At 48.3% G+C, this 19,477-nt stretch overlaps 1 protein-coding gene across 1 annotated transcript; it reads right to left on the reverse strand.

Annotated features, from left to right (window-relative positions):
* Positions 1–619: 619 nt before the first annotated feature.
* Positions 620–13,229, reverse strand: LOC147097509 (beta-1,3-galactosyl-O-glycosyl-glycoprotein beta-1,6-N-acetylglucosaminyltransferase 3-like). Its single transcript, XM_085972470.1, has 2 exons — positions 12,201–13,229; positions 620–2,107 (listed from the first exon to the last, which is right to left on the reverse strand). The coding sequence occupies exons 1-2, from the start codon at positions 12,981–12,983 to the stop codon at positions 1,577–1,579; spliced, it is 1,314 nt and encodes a 437-aa protein (XP_085828596.1). The 5' UTR covers positions 12,984–13,229; the 3' UTR covers positions 620–1,576.
* Between the last annotated feature and the right edge of the window lie 6,248 nt (positions 13,230–19,477).

Below are 19,477 nucleotides of genomic sequence, written 5' to 3' on the forward strand. Positions count from 1 at the left end.
GATTAGGCTGGATAGCTCTTTGTCAGCCGGCACGGACAAGATGGGTCAAATGGCCTCCTTCCTCCTGCTGTAAATTTCTATGAGTACTTACAGCACAGAAACCGGCCATACAGCCCAATAGATCCATGCTGGTGGCTGTGCTCCACATGAATCTCCTCCCAACCTTCTTCATCTAACCTCATCAACATATCCTATTCTTTTTCTCCCTCATGTGTTTATCTAGATTCCCCTTAAATGCATCTGTGGTAGCAAGTTCCATATTCTAACCACAACACGGGCCAGGGGTTAAGCCTGGGACCTTCTGGTTTAATATGTCACTGGATGGTACATTTTCCCCAAGCTGTTGGGTGGGTTTATTTTCTGTAGGTTTTGATTTCCGTGTACCGATTTGTTATCTTGGTATGCTTCTCCAATCTCATTTGTGCACTCTTTTCCTTTTTGCAAAGGTGCATTTTTCTAACCTTTTTGTGTGAGATTTTCCCCAAATTACCTGGCAGCTTAGAGAGTAGCAGCACAGGGCGATCCCAGATAACTGCCAATGCTCCCTGTACTGTAGGGATATAGATGTTCCAGTGCTTTGTTAACCCAAACAGTAGCCAGCCAAAGAAAGTCACACTACTTTGTATATTAATCAAAGTTACCTTTAATGATTTAACATTACACTCATCTTTAAAACAGTTTACCCAAGCTTAAAGGCAGCACCCAGCAATGTACACAACCTTTAAACCCAAGGATCTCTGCATCAAGGCAGAAGAGTGGTCAGCTCCTTCATAGCTCTTGAAGTTTCTTCTTGTCCTTCCTCTGTAGGGGGTTTCTGGATGGATGAAATATTTCAGAGGTCATCTTCTGTCAGCCAATGGCATCATCAATCACAGAGGCTTGGACTACCATTCCTGGTGGTTGAAGGAGGCTAAACAACAACATCTTTTATTTATATAGTGCCTTTAACGTAGTAAAATGTCCCAAGGCGCTGCACAGGAGTATTTTAAGATGAAAAATTTGACACCGATCCACATAAGGATAAATTAGGGCAGGTAATCAAAAGCTTGGTCAAAGAGATAGGTTTTAAGGAGCATCTTAAAGGAGGAAAGAGAAGTAGCGAGGCGGACAGGTTTAGGCAGGGAATTCCAGAGCTTATGGCCTAGGCAACAGAAGGCACAGCCACCAAAGGTTGAGCGATTATAATCAGGGATCCTCAAGAGGGCAGAATTAGAGGAGCGCAGATATCTCAGGGGGGTGGGGGGGTGTTGTGGGGCTGGAGGAGATTACAGAGATAAGAAGGGGTGAGGCCATGGAGAGATTTGAAAACAAGGATGAGAATTTTGAAATCGAGGCATTTCTTAACTGGGAGCCAATGTAGGTCAGCGAGCACAGGGGTGATGGGCGAACGGGACTTAGTGCGAGTTAGGACACGGGCAGCCGAGTTTTGGATGACCTCAAGTTTACGTGGGGTGGAATGTGGGAGGCCAGCCAGGGGTGCGTTGGAATAGTCAAGTCTAGAGGTAACAAATGGAGATGTGCAACTATGTGAAGAGCAAATAAATATGGAAAAGTTAGGATGAAATAAAATATAATCCTACATCAATTCTTTTCCATAAATTGTTTTAAATCTCAGATATTCCTCCAAACACTGAAGGACTGTGTTATCTACTTCAGGATTAAATTTGTTGGCAAAGAGATGGTGTTGTTGCAGGATCCAGTGAAGGTCACCAGAACCATAGATGCACACTGCACGATGGTGAGCTCCTGTACACTTGGGATAGGGTGCATCTTTGTATATATCCCCCTCCATGTAGGACCACTTCACCAGGCGGGCAATGGCTGCCATATCCGACATCTGATACTTGTCATTGGGGGGGTCGGAGCCTGGGACTGTAGGAATTCGCTGCAGAGTAGCCCAAACATGTTCATCAGGACTATAGGTATCTTCTGCCCACTTTAGAAATTTCTGGATTTCAGGACTCTCAAACAAATGGTTTACTAATTCCCTTGCAGCCACGAAGTAAGCATTCCCAGTGAACATGGGAGTACTTATTGGAGGCGAGCTCTTCTTCTCCTTAGTTCTGCTTATTTGGTTTTTAACTTCATGATGAAAAAGCCACCGTTCCTGTAATTTAAGAAAAGGACACGCTAGCAGAGATCAGAATGTGGTGATTACTGCAGAAAGGCCATTAAACCAATAAATAGATGGAATAATAACCTAAAGATTTTTTAAAAAGGGGAAAAAAAATTCAAAATGGAACTAAAAATCAGAAGAGATGTAAAACAGGCTGCCCATTTGCGATCACCCATTTTACACAATCGCACAATGTCAAAATATGAACTTACAAACAATGACGGACAGGTAAAGACCCTCTGGTCCATCCAGCCTATCCCACATAATTGCGATACCTTGTGTATCACAATATATACACTCTCCACCCCACCTGAAACCTGGGAGGTGCAAAATTTTTTTTTTTTTTTTTTTTTTTAAAACCCAGGCCAATTTGGGGGAATAAAATCTGGGAAATTCCTCTCCAACCCATTTAGGCGATCAAAACTAGTCCAGGAGATCACTGTGGCCCTGAATTCCCTGCAATACCTACCTTCTGTAAGAGGTGATCTCCGTCCCAGCCAGAAACAGGTCCAGCTCTCGCTTGAAGGAATTCAGCAAATCAGTATCATCGCACGAGGCGGTAGCCTGTTCCAGAGCTCCACTATTCTCTGGGAAAAGAACCACCTCCTGACATCAAACCTAGATCTGGCCTTACACAACTTCAACTTGTGACCCCTGGTCCTCCCTAACCTGTTTAATGGAAACAAACTGTCAACTGGAACAGAATCTATTCCCTTCATTATCTTATAAACCTCAATCAGATCACCCCTCAGTTACATTTCTCTAAAGTGTAGAGTCCCAACTCTTTTAGCCTATCTTGATAACGAAGATCCTTTATGCTGGGAAGTAGTCCAATGGCCTTCCTCTGCACCATTTCCAAAACCTCAATATCACCCACCATGTGAGGAGACTAAAACTGGTCACAGTATTCCAAGTGCAGCCTGACCAAGGTTTTGTACAAGGACAAACTAGTATGCCTCATCGTGTACTCAGTTGTCATATGGATACACCCCAACGCCCTATTTGCTCTAGCTATCGCTTCACGAAATTGCTCACGTACCTTATTTTTTATTCGTTTATGGGATCAGGGCATCGCTGGCAATGCCAGCTTTTATTGCCCATCCTTAGTTGCCCTTGAGAAGGTGGTGGTGAGCCGCCTTCTTGAACCGCTGCAGTCGTGTGGTGATGGTACTCCCACAGTGCTGTTAGAGAGGGAGTTCCAGGATTTTGACCCAGCGACGATGAAGGATCAGCGATATACTTCTAAGTCAGGATGGTGTGTGACTTGGAGGGGAACTTGGAGATGGTGGTGTTCCCATGCGCCTGCTGCCCTTGTCCTTCTAGGTGGAAGAGGTCGCGGGTTTGGAAGGTGCTGCCGAAGAAGCCTTGGCGAGTTGCTGCAGTGCATCTTGTAGATGGTACACACTGCAGCCACGGTACGCCGGTGGTGGAGGGAGTGAATGTTTAAGGTGGTGGATGGGGTGCCAATCAAGTGGGCTGTTTTGTCCTGAATGGTGTCAAGCTTCTTGAGTATTGTTAGAGCTGCACTCATCCAGGCAAGTGGAGAGTATTCCATCACACTCCTTACTTGTGCCTTGTAGATGGTAGAAAGGCTTTGGGGAGTCAGGAGGTAAGACACTCGCCGCAGAATACCTAGCCTCTGACCTGCTCTTGTTGCCACAGTATTTATGTGGCTGGTCCAGTTACGTTTCTGGTTAATGGTGATCCCCAGGATGTTGATAATGGGGGATTCAGTGATGGTAATGCCATTGAATGTCAAGGGGAGGTGGTTAGACTCTCGCTTGTTGGAGATAGTCATTGCCTAGCACCTCTGTGGCATGAATGTTACCTGCCACTTATCAGCCCAAGCCTGAACGTCGTCCAGGTCTTGTTGCATGCGGGCATGGACTGCTTCATTATCTGTGGAGTTGCGAATGGCGCTGAACACTGTGCCGTCATTTCTGACCTTATGTTGGAGGGAAGGTCATTGATGAAGCAGCTGAAGATGGTTGGGCCTAGGACACTGCCCTGAGGAACTCCTGCAGCAATGTCCTGGGGCTGTGATGATTGACCTTCAATCACCACAACCATTTTCCTTTGTGCTAGGTATGACTCCAACCAGTGGAGCGTTTTCCCCCTAATTCCCATTGACTTCAGTTTTACTGGGGCTCCTTGATGCCAGACTCAGTCAAATGCTGCCTTGATGTCAAGGGCAGTCACTCTCACCTCACCTCTGGAATTCAGCTCCTTTGTCCATGTTTGGACCAAGGCTGTAATGAGGTCGGGAGCCGAGTGATCTTGGCGGAATCCAAACTGGGCATCAGTGAGCAGGTTATTGTTGAGTAAATGCCGCTTGATAGCGCTGTCGACACCTTCCATCACTTTGCTGATGATTGAGAGTAGACTGATGGGGTGGTAATTGGCCGGGTTTGATTTGTCCTGCTTTTTGTGGACAGGACATACCTGGGCAGTTTTCTACATTGTCGGATAGATGCCAGTGTTGTAGCTGAACTGGAACAGCTTTAAAGACGTATGCACTAGAATGGCCAAATCTCTTTCTATCTCCACCTTATTTAATGCTTTTCCATGAAGGGTTTATGAATGTTGAGCATTTGCCCTGCTCACATGCATAACACTGCATGTATCCAAGTTATACATCACTTGCCAGTCATGAGCCTAATCTCCCAACAAATTAAGATCCGCCTGAAGCAGACAAGCATCGTCTACAGTCCTAATACTTGCATTGATCTTCGTATCATCAGTAAGTTTGCAGATCGTGCCCCCAACACCTACATCCAGATCATTAATAAAAATAGTAAAGATTAACAGTCCCAACACCAATCCCTGCGGGACACCACTGGTGACTGGTCTCCAAACAGGTCCAAATCCATCTAAAACTACTTTTTGCCTCCGTCCTGCCAGCCAGTTCTGAATCCAGCCCAATATATGACCACTAATACCAGAGGCTTCAATCTTAGAGAGAAGCCTCTTGTGCGGTACCTTATCAAAAGCTTTTTGGAAGTCTAAGTAGACAATGTCTACTGGACTTCCCCCATCCACCAACTTTGTAACATCCTAAAAAAATACAATTAGATTTGTAAGCCATGACCTTTTTATGAAGCCATTTTGGGTGTCACTAATATGTCCCTCTCTATCCAAGTATTCATATATTGCATCCCTAATGATTCCCTCAAGCATCTTACCTATTACTGATGTTAAACTAATGGGCCTATAGTTACCCAGGTCTGTCTTGTCACCTTTTTTAAAGATGGGGACTACGTTAGCCTCCTTCCAGTCTATTCCAGAGTGCAGTGAGCTATTAAAAATACAGGCTCGGGGCTCATACAGCAGATGACCCATCTCCCCGAGGACCCTCGGATGGGGATCATCTGGCCCGGCTGCTCTATCTCTTTTCAAGTTCTTAATTCTTTGTAAAACAATATGTTCATCTATGTTAATATTACTAGTTTTGTTAGTAACATTATTAAATTCTAATAGCTGAGCATCATCTTCAAGGATGAAGACCGATGCAAAGTACTTATTTAATATTTCCACCATACCCAGTGAATCCTTTCTAACCTGCCCTTGAACATCCTTCAGTGGCCCAATACTGTTGTATCCGTGTATTAATGGAGACACGGAATGCAGGAGTTGGTTTAACAGGTGTTTACTGAACAAAGTCTGGAGGTGAACTAAAAGATACAAGACACTATACAGGCTTATATACCCGAGTGGTCACTACCGGTATTACAGTACACAGGGGCTCTTAAAAGGTACATACACTACAAATACAGTCTTTGATAGCTCTCCGACTCTTCACATAATTTAAAAGCTTTTCCCATTACTTTCACAGTTGTCTACAATCCTTTTTCTCACCAGCCTTTTTGCTGATCTAATAGCAACCTTTGTTTTCTTTAGTTGTTCCTTGTACTCAACTGTTTATATAAATGCCTTTCATTTATATAAACATTTCTGTTAACATCTCAGTTGTCTTTGTGTATATATAATATATATATAAATAAAATAGTCAGCCACCTTTGCTTTTTCTTACCACACTTTGTTCTTTTGACTTTGGGTACATATTTGTTTTCCACATTTTATAATCTTGTTCTTAAAAACTTTCCACTTGCATTCTACGTCAGTCTCATCACACAGCAGGGTTAGCCAATTTACCCGTTCCAAATCATCTGCCATTTTAGTGAAATTTGTTCTTCTGAAATCTGGTACAAGTTGCATATTCTCAGTACCTTTAGCTCTACCAGCCAATTGAAACTGTATAATGTTGTGGTCACTGTTGGCAATGTTCCCCCACATAGAGGCTCAAAATCTACCCCTTGTCTGAGCCACAATTCCCCTCATTTAAACTTTGGGAAGAGTGAACCCATCCTCATTGGCCCCTGCCACAAACTCCATACTCTTGGCTCCAATTCTATCCCCCTCCCCAACTATTGTCTGAGGCTGAACCATACTGTTCACAATCTTGGCATTCTATTTGACCCCAAGCTGAACTTCTGACACCACATACCATCATAAAGGCGGTCTCCATAAAATTACCCGTCTTCACCCCCACCTCAGCTCATCTGCTTATGAAACCCTCATCCATGAAGTTGTCACCTCTCAACTTGACTTTCCACTGCTTCCCTGGTCAGCCTCCCATCTTCAACCCTCCATAAAGTTCAGCTTATCCAAAACTCTGCTGTTTGTGTCCTATCCCACACCAAGTCCCTTTCATCCATTACCCCTGTCCTCACTGAATTACATTGGCTCCTGGCCCCCCAATGCCTCGATTTTAAAATTGTAATGTGATGAAATATTCCATTCATCACTGCCTGTGACTGTGGTTGGTTTCAGGTTTCCCCTCACCATTGTATTGCCTGTGACTGTGGTTGGTTTCAGGTTTCTCCTCAGTATTGTATATTGGAATGTATGGAATGTGTTGTGTGTAGGGCTCCGCCCATACCTGGCCTCTATGTAAGCCAGCTCAGTCTGGCCTCATATCCAGTACTGCAGAGCTCCAGATGGAAGATACCTCTCTCCACTGCGTGTTATCTTCTAAGTTAATAAAAGCCTTGTTTTGTTTCGCTAACATCGAGTCTCGGGATTATTGAGGCACATCAATTTTATTAACTTATTTTTCAACACGATGGATCAACTCCTGAAACCTGAACGTTTGGATTTGGATCAGCATGCTCCGGACGCATCAGCACGCTTCGGACACTGGTTTATGTGTATGGAATTCTTCCTGGACAATTCCGCAGCCGTCAAAGATGCTACGGACGCTGCGAGTATGAAACTCGGAATTCTGCGGAATTGGGTAAGCCACCGGGTTTACCCCCTCATCCAAGACGCCGACACGTACCTGGCCGCCTGCGACATCTTAAAGGCGCATTACCAGCAGCCTACGAATGAGGTGTATGCTAGGCATCTGCTCGCCACTCGCGCACAGCGACCTGGGGAATCGGTGGAGGAGTTCCTAGGCACCCTGAAAATGCTTGGCAAAGACTGCAAGTGCCGAGATGTAAAAGCCGCAGTGTACACCGACGAGCTTGTTCGCGATGCCTTTATCACAGGCCTCAGCTCCACTTACATCCGGCAAAGACTGCTGGAAAAAACGGGATTGGACCTGAAACAGGCTGCGGACACCGCGCGATCCCTGGATGTGGCCCAGAGAAACTCGGACGCCTACTCTTCAGCCCGCGCCGTCCACACCGCCACGTGTGCACCAAGGGCGCCGCCATCTTGGAAGGCATCTTCCCCGCCCGGCAGCCCGACACCGTCGGGGCCCCGCTCTCCCCCCAGAAGCCCTACGACAGCCGCGACGCGTCGGGGACCCAACTGCTACTTCTGCGGGCAGCCAAAGCACACCAGAAACCTGTGCCCGGCGAAAGGCACCACCTGCTTTAAGTGCGGTAAGAAGGGGCACTTCGGGAAGGTGTGCAGAGGGAACCCCGCCGGAAAACCAAAACCCGCCACCGCCGCGTGTGCGCCGTGGGAGCGGCCATCTTGGACGCCATCTTGCCCGACCTCGTGGGGTCCGCCATCTTGTGAGCAGACAGCGTGGACGCCATCTTGTCTCGATCAGGGCCCTACAGTGGCATCGGTCACAGTGGACCAGACCAGGCCCCACCCGCTATCCAAATCAATGGTGGACATCGAGGTAAACGGGTGCCGGGTTAAATGTTTAATTGACAGTGGAAGCACGGAGAGTTTTATCCACCCTGAACTGGCACAACAACTCTCCCTAACGGTGGTCCCTACTCGGGGTACCAGCTCTATGGCTGATAAAACCCAGACATCGACCATTCTGGGTTACTGCACGGTACAATTGTCCGTTAACGGGACGGTATACGATAATTTTAAAGTATTAATCATGAAGAATCTATGCGCGAGCGTGATCTTGGGCCTGGATTTCCAGTGCAACCACCAAAGCATCACGCTCAAGTACGGTGGGTCCCAGCCGCCCCTCACAGTGTGCGGCCTGGCTACCCTGAAGGTAAAGCCGCCTTCGCTATTCGCGAACCTTACCCCTAACTGCCGGCCAATAGCGACCAAAAGCAGGAGGTACAGCTGGGAGGACAGGCGGTTTATCGCGACCGAGGTAGACAGGCTCCTGAAAGAGCGCATTATTGAATGCAGCAATAGCCCGTGGCGCGCCCAAGTGGTGGTGGTAAGGGGTTGCGAGAAGAAACGGATGGTGATCGACTATAGCCAAACGATCAAGAGGTACACCCAACTAGACGCCTACCCGCTACCCCGCATATCAGAAATGGTGAACCAAATCGCCCAATACCGGGTGTTCTCCACCATCGACCTCAAGTCAGCGTACCACCAGCTCCCTATCAGACCAGAGGACCGCCCGTACACCGCCTTCGAGGCGAACGGACGCCTCTACCAATTCCTCAGAGTCCCCTTTGGGGTGACGAATGGGGTCTCGGTCTTCCAGAGGGAGATGGATCGCATGGTCGATGACCACCACTTGCAGGCAACCTTCCCCTACCTCGACAACGTCACCATCTGCGGTCACAACCAGCAGGATCACGACTCGAACCTCGAGAGGTTCCTGAAAACCGCACAAAAACTCAACCTCACCTACAACGAGGACAAGTGCGTTTTCAACACCACGCGCCTCTGCATACTAGGCAGCGTGGAGAATGGGGAAATCGGACCAGACCCCGACCGATTGCGCCCCCTACGGGAGCTGCCCCTGCCCAACACTCCCAAAGCCCTGAAAAGGTGCCTGGGGTTATTTTCTTATTATTCCCAATGGGTCCCCAACTACTCCGACAAAGCCCGCCCCCTCTTGAAAGCATCCTCTTTTCCGCTCTCTGCTGAGGCCCACGCCGCCTTCAAAAGCATTAAGCAGGATATTGAGCGGGCCACGCTACAGGCAGTGGACGAGAACACTCCATTTCAAGTGGAAAGTGATGCGTCTGACTTTGCCTTGGCGGCCACCCTCAACCAGGCGGGGCGGCCCGTAGCTTTCTTCTCGAGGACCCTCCAAGGGCCCGAGATCAGACACTCCTCCGTGGAAAAGGAGGCCCAAGCCATCGTGGAGGCAGTGCGCCACTGGCGCCACTACCTAGCCGGCAAACGCTTCACCCTACTTACCGACCAGCGGTCGGTAGCGTTTATGTTCAATAATAAACAGAGGGGGAAGATCAAAAATGATAAGATTCTTAGGTGGCGGATCGAGCTCTCCACCTTCGAGTATGACATCATTTACCGGCCAGGGGCCCTTAACGAATCCCCAGATGCCCTCTCACGAGGGATGTGTGCCAGCGCCACCGGGGATCGGCTACAGACCCTCCACAACGACCTCTGCCACCCAGGGGTCACGCGGCTGTTCCACTTCATAAAGTCCCGCAACTTACCCTACTCGATTGAGGAAGTTCGGTCTCTGACTAGGAACTGCCGCACTTGCGCTGAGTGCAAGCCTCGGTTCTACCACCCTGATAGAGCCCACTTAATCAAAGCTACACGGCCCTTTGAGCGGCTCAGCTTAGATTTCAAGGGCCCCCTCCCGTCCGTCGACCGCAATGTTTACTTCCTGAACATTGTGGACGAATACTCCCGGTTCCCATTCGCCTTCCCCTGCCCAGACATGACCAGCGCCACGGTCATTAAATGCCTCAACAGCCTGTTCTGCCTGTTTGGTATGCCGAGCTACATCCACACGGATAGGGGGGCGTCCTTCATGAGTGAAGAGCTACGCCAGTACATGCTGTCCAGGGGTATCGCCACGAGCCGTACCACCAGCTACAACCCCCGGGGTAACGGTCAAGTGGAGCGAGAGAACGGGACAGTATGGAAAGCAGTCACTCCAGCTCTAAGGACCAAGGGCCTCCCTATCTCCCGCTGGCAGGAAGTCCTCTCAGATGTGCTCCATTCGATACGGTCGCTATTGTGTACTGCCACCAATGCCACGCCTCATGAACGAATGTTTAGCTTTCCCCGGAAATCCACCTCAGGCGTATCCATGCCGTCATGGCTCTCCATCCCAGGTCCGGTATTCGTGCGAAGGCATGTGAGGGGCCATAAGACGGACCCTCTCGTGGAGCCAGTGCACCTACTCCACGCCAACCCCCAATACGCGTATGTCCGGCACGCCGACGGAAGGGAGGACACCGTGTCAATAAAAGACGTCACCCCAGCCGGTAACGACAACAACCACGGCAATAGCAGCAACAACGACCACAGCAACTCTTACCCACCCACGACTCTTTCATCACCCCCAGAAGAACATCGACCAACGGCACCCCCACCAACTACCCCTTCAACAACCCTGGCGGCACCCCTGGCAGAGACCCAGGAGGCCACCGGGGACACCCAGCCGACACCCGCGACACCACAACAGCCACGTCGGTCGCAGAGGACTACCAAACCCCCGAACAGACTAAATCTATAGAAGGGGTGAATGTGATGAAATATTCCATTCATCACTGCCTGTGACTGTGGTTGGTTTCAGGTTTCCCCTCACCATTGTATTGTCTGTGACTGTGGTTGGTTTCAGGTTTCTCCTCAGTATTGTATATTGGAATGTATGGAATGTGTTGTGTGTAGGGCTCCGCCCATACCTGGCCTCTATGTAAGCCAGCTCAGTCTGGCCTCATATCCAGTACTGCAGAGCTCCAGATGGAAGATACCTCTCTCCACTGCGTGTTATCTTCTAAGTTAATAAAAGCCTTGTTTTGTTTCGCTAACATCGAGTCTCGGGATTATTGAGGCACATCATGTAAATTTTTGTGTTTTAATCTCTTCATGGCCTCACCCCTCCTTATCTTTGTAATCTCCTCCATCCCTACAACTACCATCCCCAACCCCCCGCAAAACTCTGCTAGAAATTCGTCTCGGGCGGTTGTGCAGTATTGGATCGACCGCCTGCTATACACAGCGCCTGATATTCAGCCTATTGACTGCAGTGGAACCGAATATCAGACACTGCGTATAATGGGCGGCCGATCCGATACCGCCGGTTTTCGCCACCGCTCGAGATGAATTTCTCGGAATATTCCTCTGATTCTGGCCTTTTGATTCTCTTGCTCTCTTCGCTTCATCGTTGGTGGCCGTGCCTTCAGCTGCCTAGAGCTCATGTTCTGGAATTCCCTCACTCCTCCTTCGAGGTTCTTCTTAAAACCCGCCTCTAACTAACCAAACTTTTGGTCAGCCCTCCTAATTTCTTCTTTTCTGCCTCAGCGTCCATTTAAAAAAATCTGATTTCGCCTCCAGGAGGCACCCCGGAATGTTTTTCTACATTAAAGATGCAAGCTGTTGTAATCTTAATTGGCAAGCACCCAAGCCTCCTTCTGTCTAATGGTTGCAGTCACAAGTTTAGGACATAGAGTGAACCCACGACAGAGCAGAGCATGTTGAGGCAGCAGCAACTGGCCCCAGACACTAGGCTGAAACCGCAAACTTTATCAAAGACACCAACACTGGACATGTTTGTATCCAATATGTTTCCAATCCTTTGGGGTTGAACCATGTGACCTTGCACTTTGCTTTACTAAAGGACACCCACTGGTTGATGTCAGTCACCCAATACGTCGGGCATCAGCGGTTTAACTTTGAGGGTACAGGAGGCCAATAGAAGAAATCGCCAACCCACCTTTTTGACAGCTGAGGGCAATTCGGACTCTATGCTGTTTTTCCCGTTCAGCACAATCAGGTTTCTGACAATCTCGGCGTTTGTTTTAATGGGGAAGTCCAGTCCGCACAGGTTAATGAAATACCTCCACTGGACCGGGCTCTGCAGCAGGTCCTCCATACAGTTCAGATCAGCCTGGACCCGGGACCACGACGCGTAGGTCACGTTCTCCAACTTGCTGGCAATGAAAACATTATGGAAACAAGCGGCGATAGCCCTGACAGCGAGATGGAAACTGGCGGCACTTTTCCTATCCACATGGATACAGTACACGTTCTGGGGGGTGTAAATGCTCCTCAGGAGTCTCTCAAACATTTCGATGTTCCCATGAATCACAATGGAATAGGCGACGGGGAAATGCCTCTCCTCCTTGCTGAGTGCGAAGGTTAGATACTTACGCCCCTCTATAAATGCAGCACAGTCCTTCGTAATTTTCAGATAATGATTTTCTGTCAAACGAGTTTTTTTACGTGACACATCAAGAGAGTTTAAAAGTGCTTCTTCAACGGCTGCCTGATCTCCTCTAATAATCTGGGGACAGATCGGCTGTTGAGCAGACAGGTGTAGGGTTGTGTAAAGCCGATCCAAGCACCGTCTGTTACTCGCATCTCCCGAGTTTTCCCAAATTCCCAGCATCGCATCCTCACAGGAATGAAAATTCCCACTAAATAGAAATACAAGTCCAGTTAGCGCAGTCAGAGCGCCCAAAACCAACCGGAGGCGGCAACTGACAATGTTTCTCATATCTTTATACAAGAAATTTCAAAGACCATTCTTTTCAAACCCTCGCCTGTCTCCTCTAAATAACTATATGCTCATATACTTCCCTATATACACACACCTACAGTTAATTAAACCACACCCCTGCTACACCGTCACTCTGCCTCTGAAACTAAGGTCTTCAATCGAAACAGAGGAAACTACAAGGGTATGAGGGACAAGTTGGCCATGGTAGATTGGGAGACTACACTAAAAAGGTATGAAGGTGGACATACAATGGCTAACATTCAAGGAAATAATGGCCCAGTAATTCGGGTCCCAACGCGTGAGTAAGCACCGTGTACTCACGCGTGGGCCCGATGGAAGTGCCGGTTTTCAGCATGCACAGTGTATGCGCGGAAAACCGCAGGGGTTCAGAGGTGGAACGCGTGCGCGCAGGAGTCTGCACGTGCGCTTTTTTTTTAAACAGGGTTGCCCGTGCGATAAGGCCTCCAGTTTTTACGCAAGAAAAAAGCAGACGTAAGTACTTAGTTTTAAAAGGTAAGTGGTCTATCAATTAAAGTTAGAATTTTTTTCCCCACAGGTTTATTATTTTTAAAGACTTTACAGTAAGGTTAGTGTATTTTTAGACCCGATTTGTTAAAAAATTATTTTTTTCAAAAATTTGAATAATTGTTTAATGGGATACTTGCCTTCATTAGCCGAGGCATAGAATATAAGAGCAGGGAGGTTATGATGGAGCTGTACAAAACGCTGGTGAGGCCACAGCTGGAGTACTGTGTGCAGTTCTGGTCGCCTCACTATAGGAAGGATGTGATTGCTTTGGAGAGGGTGCAGAGAAGATTCACCAGGATGTTACCTGGGATGGAGCAAAGAAGGCTGAGGGGGGACCTGATTGAGGTGTACAAAATGATGAGGGGCATAGATAGGGTAGATAAAGAGGAACTTTTCCCCTTAGTAGGGGGGTCAATAACAAGGGGGCATAGATTCAGGGTAAGGGGCAGGAGATTTAGAGGGGATTTGAGGAGGAACTTTTTCACCCAGAGGGTGGTTGGAATCTGGAACTCACTGCCTGAAAGGGTGGTAGAGGCAGGAACCCTCACAACATTCAAGAAGCATTTGGATGAGCACTTGAAATGCCATTGCATACAAGGCTATGGACCAAATGCTGGAAAATGGGATTAGACTGGACAGGGATGGATGGGCGGCAAGGAAATACAGAAGTTGTATTTATACGTTCTACAAGATGGTGGTCCACCGCTGTTGGGACGTGAATGGATCAGAAAAATACGTTTAGACTGGCACTCCATTCAGGCACTGACGGTGACCAGTAAAGAAAAAAATGATGATGACGTCATACCTGAACGATTAAAAGACATCTTGGCCAACGCCAAGGAAGTGTTTCAAGAGAAACTAGGAACCTTGAAAGGCATCACCGCCTCAATAAAAGTGGAAGATGCAGCAATTCCCAAGTTTTTTAAGGCAAGACCGGTGCCATACGCAATTCGTCCAGCAGTCGAGGCAGAGCTGGAGAATTTGGAAAAGGCAGGCGTATTATCTAAAATAGATTGGAGCGAGTGGGCAACACCCATCGTTCCAGTCATGAAGAAAGCATTGAAGAATGATAAATCTGAAGAACAGAGAAAAATTCGCATCTGTGGAGACTTCAAGGTGACTGTAAACCCGGTCCTTCACACGGTACAGTATCCTCTTCCGAGGATAGAAGATATTTTCGCCTCACTATCCGGAGGGAAACGTTTCACCAAAATTCACTTGGCACAGGCATATCTACAGATGGAGGTTGAAGAGGCCTCTAAAAAATATCTCACGATAAATACACACAAAGGTCTGTACCAGTACAATCGACTGGTTTTCGGAGTAGCATCCGCTCCAGCTATCTGGCAAAGAGCTATGGAGCAAGTCCTCCAAGGGATTCCGGGGACTCAATGCTACCTAGACGACATCCTTGTAACAGGAGAAAACGACAACGAGCACCTTGCCAATTTAGAGCAGGTGCTCACTTGGCTGAGAGAACGGGGCCTACGAGCAAATCGCCCCAAGTGCGAATTTTTCCGAAATCAAATATCATATTGTGGCCACATAATAAATAAGGAAGGGTTGCATAAGTCACCTGAAAAAATTGAGGCGGTCATAAAAGCCCCAGCACCTGAAAATGTTTCACAATTAAGGTCGTTCCTGAGATTAATAAATTACTATCATAAATTTTTACCGAACTTATCAACTCTTCTACACCCTCTTAATGAACTGCTACAAACAGGAGTAATTTGGAAATGGAACGAAGACTGCAAAAGTGCCTTCCATAAATGCAAAGACTTAATCACATCCAAAGAAGTTTTGGCTCATTACAACCCATCACTGCCAATCAAACTGGCGTGCGATGCATCCCCTTACGGCATAGGAGCAGTATTATCGCATAAATTCCCTGATGGCTCGGAACGGCCGATAGCTTTTGCGTCACGCTCATTGAACTCAGCTGAGCGTAACTATGCCCAAATCGACAGTGAAGCACTCAGCCTGGTATGGGGAGTAAAGAAATTCAACCATTACCTACACGGACAAAAATTTACCTTGTTGACTGACCATCAACCCCTCATCTCCATATTCAACCCTAAAAAGGGTGTTCCCATTATGACAGCGCAAAGGCTACAGAGGTGGTCCCTTTTTCTAGGGGCACACCAATACAACATAGAATACAAAGGGTCAAAACAGCATGGGAATGCTGACGGTTTATCGCACCTACCGTTGCCAATGGTAGAAGAGGCACCTACAGTAGACCCAATGGAGATGTTCCACTCTACCATAGTGGAATGTCTACCAGTAACAAATTCTGCCATTGAAAGGGAAACGAGAAATGACCCGACTCTTTCACGGGTCTACGATTTAACAGTGAAGGGATGGCCAGCACATGGCGAACCACTGTTGCCAGCATTCTCGCAAAGAAGAGAACAGCTGTCAGTGTGCCGAGGAACCTTGATGTGTGGATCCAGAGTGGTGATTCCACCCAAACTCCAGGATAAAGTGCTAAAGGAGCTTCACGAGGGGCATCTGGGTGGAGTGAAAATGAAGAACCTAGCCAGGGCGTTTGTATGGTGGCCAGGTATCGATGGAGACATTGAAGAAATGACCAAGAGCTGCCTAGGATGCCAGAAGGTCCAAAACGCTCCACCACAAGCCCCTCTACATCCATGGGAGTGGCCCTCATCTCCCTGGCAAAGGGTACACATCGACTTTGCTGGTCCATTTATGGACTCAATGTTCTTAATCACGGTTGATGCACACTCCAAGTGGCCGGAGGTAATAAAGATGTCCTCCACCACCACGGAAAAAACCATCACAGTATTAAGGACCATATTTGCCAGGAATGGGCTGCCGGAACAGATCTGTTCTGATAATGGACCGCAATTTGTGTCCGAAGAATTCAGAAAGTTCTTAAACAATGGGGTTAAGCACTACACGTCCGCCCCATACCATCCCGCCACCAATGGATTGGCTGAAAGGTTTGTCCAGACCTTCAAGAAGGCCATAAAGGCCATGGGTAATGAAGACATAAAACTTCAGCACAAGGTGGATAACTTCTTATTCGCATACAGGAATGCAACACATATGGTTACCAACCAAACTCCCGCCATGATGTTCTTCAATAGAAACCTAAGATGCCGGCTGGATTTGGTCAAGCCCAACATCAGAAGGGACGTGGAGAACCGACAGTTTCAAGGCATGAATGAAAGGCCAACTAGAACCTTCCAGATAGGTCAACAAGTTTTGGCCTGGGACTACCGTACCGAGAAATGGCAGCCTGGAACTATCTGCACACGACTAGGGCCACTGATGTATACCGTGGACATCGGAGAAAGCATAATAAGGCGCCATGCTGACCAAATCATAAAGTCATCCAAAAAGGGACAACCTACACCACCACTCTATACATCTAACGATGAAGTAGAGATACCCATATCTACCTCCGATCCGGTGATACTGGAACCCGATGAACCCGACACTGGCATTCAAGCCGAATCAGCCTTGCCAGAAGAACCTACTACACCACCAGAAACTACTACACCCCCGAAGCGTTATCCGGACCGAGTCAGGAAGCCTCCTGAGAGACTGACTTATAATTAATTAACTACAGCAATGTATATTATTTTGCTTATAACATGTAATTAATAATTACTTAAAATATGATGTACTGGTTAGCTAAAAGGGGAGGAATTGTAGTGTATGTGCCTTTAAGAGCCCCAGGTGTGCTGTGGTGCCGGTGATTGCCACTCGGGCTATATAAGCCTGTGTATTGTGTATATCCGTTAGAACCCCCCCCCCAGACTTTGCTTAGTAAATACCTATGAACCAACTCCTGTCTTCAGTGTCTTTATCAACACACGGACACTACACCTTCTGAAAATCCAAATACACCACATCTACTGGTTCCCCTTTGTCTACTCCACTAGTTACATCCTCAAAGAACTCCAATAGGTTTGTCAAACAGGATTTCCCTTTCATAAATCTATGTTGACTCTGCCCAATCTTACTATTAGTTTCTAAGTGCCCAGTTATTGCATCCTTTATAAAAGATTCCAGCATTTTCCCAACTACTGATGTGAGGCTAACAGGTCTGTAGTTCCCCATTTTCTCTGTCCCTCCTTTCTTAAATAGCAGGGTTACATTTGCTATCCTCCAATCTGCAGGAACCTTTCCAGAATCTATAGAATTTTGGAAGATGACAACCAATGCGTCCACTATTCCAATGGCCATCTCTTTCAAAACCCTAGGATGTAGGTCATCCGGTCCTTGGGATTTATTGACTTTTAGTCCCATTAATTTTGCTAGTACTTTTTTTTACTAATTAATAATTTCTTTAAGTTCCTCATTCTCATCACACCCTTGGTTTTCTCGTATTTCTGGGCGGTTTTTTGTGTCTTGTTCCGTGCAGACAGAAACAAAGTATTTAATTTCTCAGCCATTTCCTCATTCCCCATTATAAATTCTCCCGTCTCCCTCTGACTGTAAAGGACCTACATTTACCTTCGCCAGTCTTTTCCTTTTCACATACCTATTGAAGCTTTTACAATCCGTTTTTATATTTTCGTTAGTTTGTGCTCATATTCCATTTTCCCTTTCTTTATCAATTTCTTGGTCCCCCTTTGCTGATTTCTAAAAAGATCCCAATCCTCAGGCTGACCGCTTTTTCCGGCAACTTTATAAGCTTCCTCCTTTGACTTAATACTAGCTTGTTGTGGCTGCCGCGGAACACGAATGGAGGCCGACCCGATCTGAGGAACACATGGCTTTTATTACATTCTCTTGAGAGATGGCTGCCCCAGCTCCTCTCTCTGCTAAACCCGAAAACAGACTGAGGGCGACACCCGCGCTTTTGAGTACGCACTGAGGGCGACGCCCGCTCCTTTGTCATGCCTTAAAGGCAGCATGCTTCTTAAAGGCAAGGTGCCCGATTTATTGTCCACGGACGGAAAAGTGGATTGCGCCCGTTTAGGTGGCGATCCGCCACACAGCTCCCCCCAGAATCCGCTTAGGAGGTGTGGACGAGACGGTGCGGCGGTCTGATGGGCCGGCCGGAGCGGCTCTTGTAGGACGCCGGTGGACGTGGAACGGCCGGGCATGGAGCAGCCGGGTGTACTGACTTGAGGGCAGGTCGGCCGCGTGGCGGTGGACGAGCTACTGGGACCTGCTCACCGGGCTCCGAGTGTGCTGGCTTGAGTCGGTCAACCAACACTTTTTCAGTCCTGTCGCCCACTTGTAGGTCGAAAAATTTGTCCCCAGCCTGTAGCACTTTGTAGGACCCGTCGTACGGGGGTTGAAGGGGTCCGTGGTGGGCATCGTGCCGGACGAAAACGAACCGTGCGTGGTGCAGGCTTAGTGGGACGTGTGAGGTGGATTCGCCGTGCCGGGCAATGGGCACCGGGGCGAACTGTAGCGCCGGTGAGGCGAAGTCGTGGCGTTGCTGGTCAGCTGACCAGGGTGTCATGGCGGTGGGCAGGAACTCGCCGGGTACGCGCAGCGGCTGGCCGTACACGAGCTCTGCTGCCGATGCGTGGAGGTCTTCTTTAACCGCGGAGCGCAGGCCGAGGAGGACCCACGGGAGTCGGTCGGTCCAGGCGCCGTCCTGGAGGCTGGCTCGAAGAGATGCCTTCAAGGATCTGTGGAACCGCTCACACAGTCCGTTGGCTTGGGGGTGGTACGCTGTGGTGCGGTGAATGGTCACCCCGAGATTGCGTGCGATGGCGGTCCAGAGTTCAGAGGTAAATTGCGGACCTCTGTCCGACGTCATGTCGGAGGGGACGCCGAACCGTGCGACCCAGGTGCTGACGAAGGCTCTGGCGATGTCGGCGGTGGTGGTAGAGGTCAGTGGAATTGCCTCGGGCCAGCGCGTGGTGCGGTCGACGATCGTCAGCAAGTGCGTGTGGCCTTGCGACGGCGGCAGGGGCCCGACGATGTCCACGTGGATGTGGTCGAATCTACGTGAAGGGACGGTGATCTCCTCG

The sequence above is a fragment of the Somniosus microcephalus genome, chromosome 32, assembly GCF_052327205.1.
Source record: "Somniosus microcephalus isolate GS21.2 chromosome 32, FLI_Smic_1.0, whole genome shotgun sequence".
NCBI classification, from domain to species: Eukaryota; Metazoa; Chordata; class Chondrichthyes; order Squaliformes; family Somniosidae; genus Somniosus; species Somniosus microcephalus.

Bases quoted from the DNA above. Each gene is read 5' to 3' on its own strand.
- LOC147097509 (XM_085972470.1), bottom strand. From the start codon at position 12,983: ATGAGAAACATTGTCAGTTGCCGCCTCCGGTTGGTTTTGGGCGCTCTG. The intron at 2,108-12,200 runs GTGGGTTGGCGA...CTTAAATTACAG, and splicing joins TGCCCTCAGCTGTCAAAAAG to GAACGGTGGCTTTTTCATCA.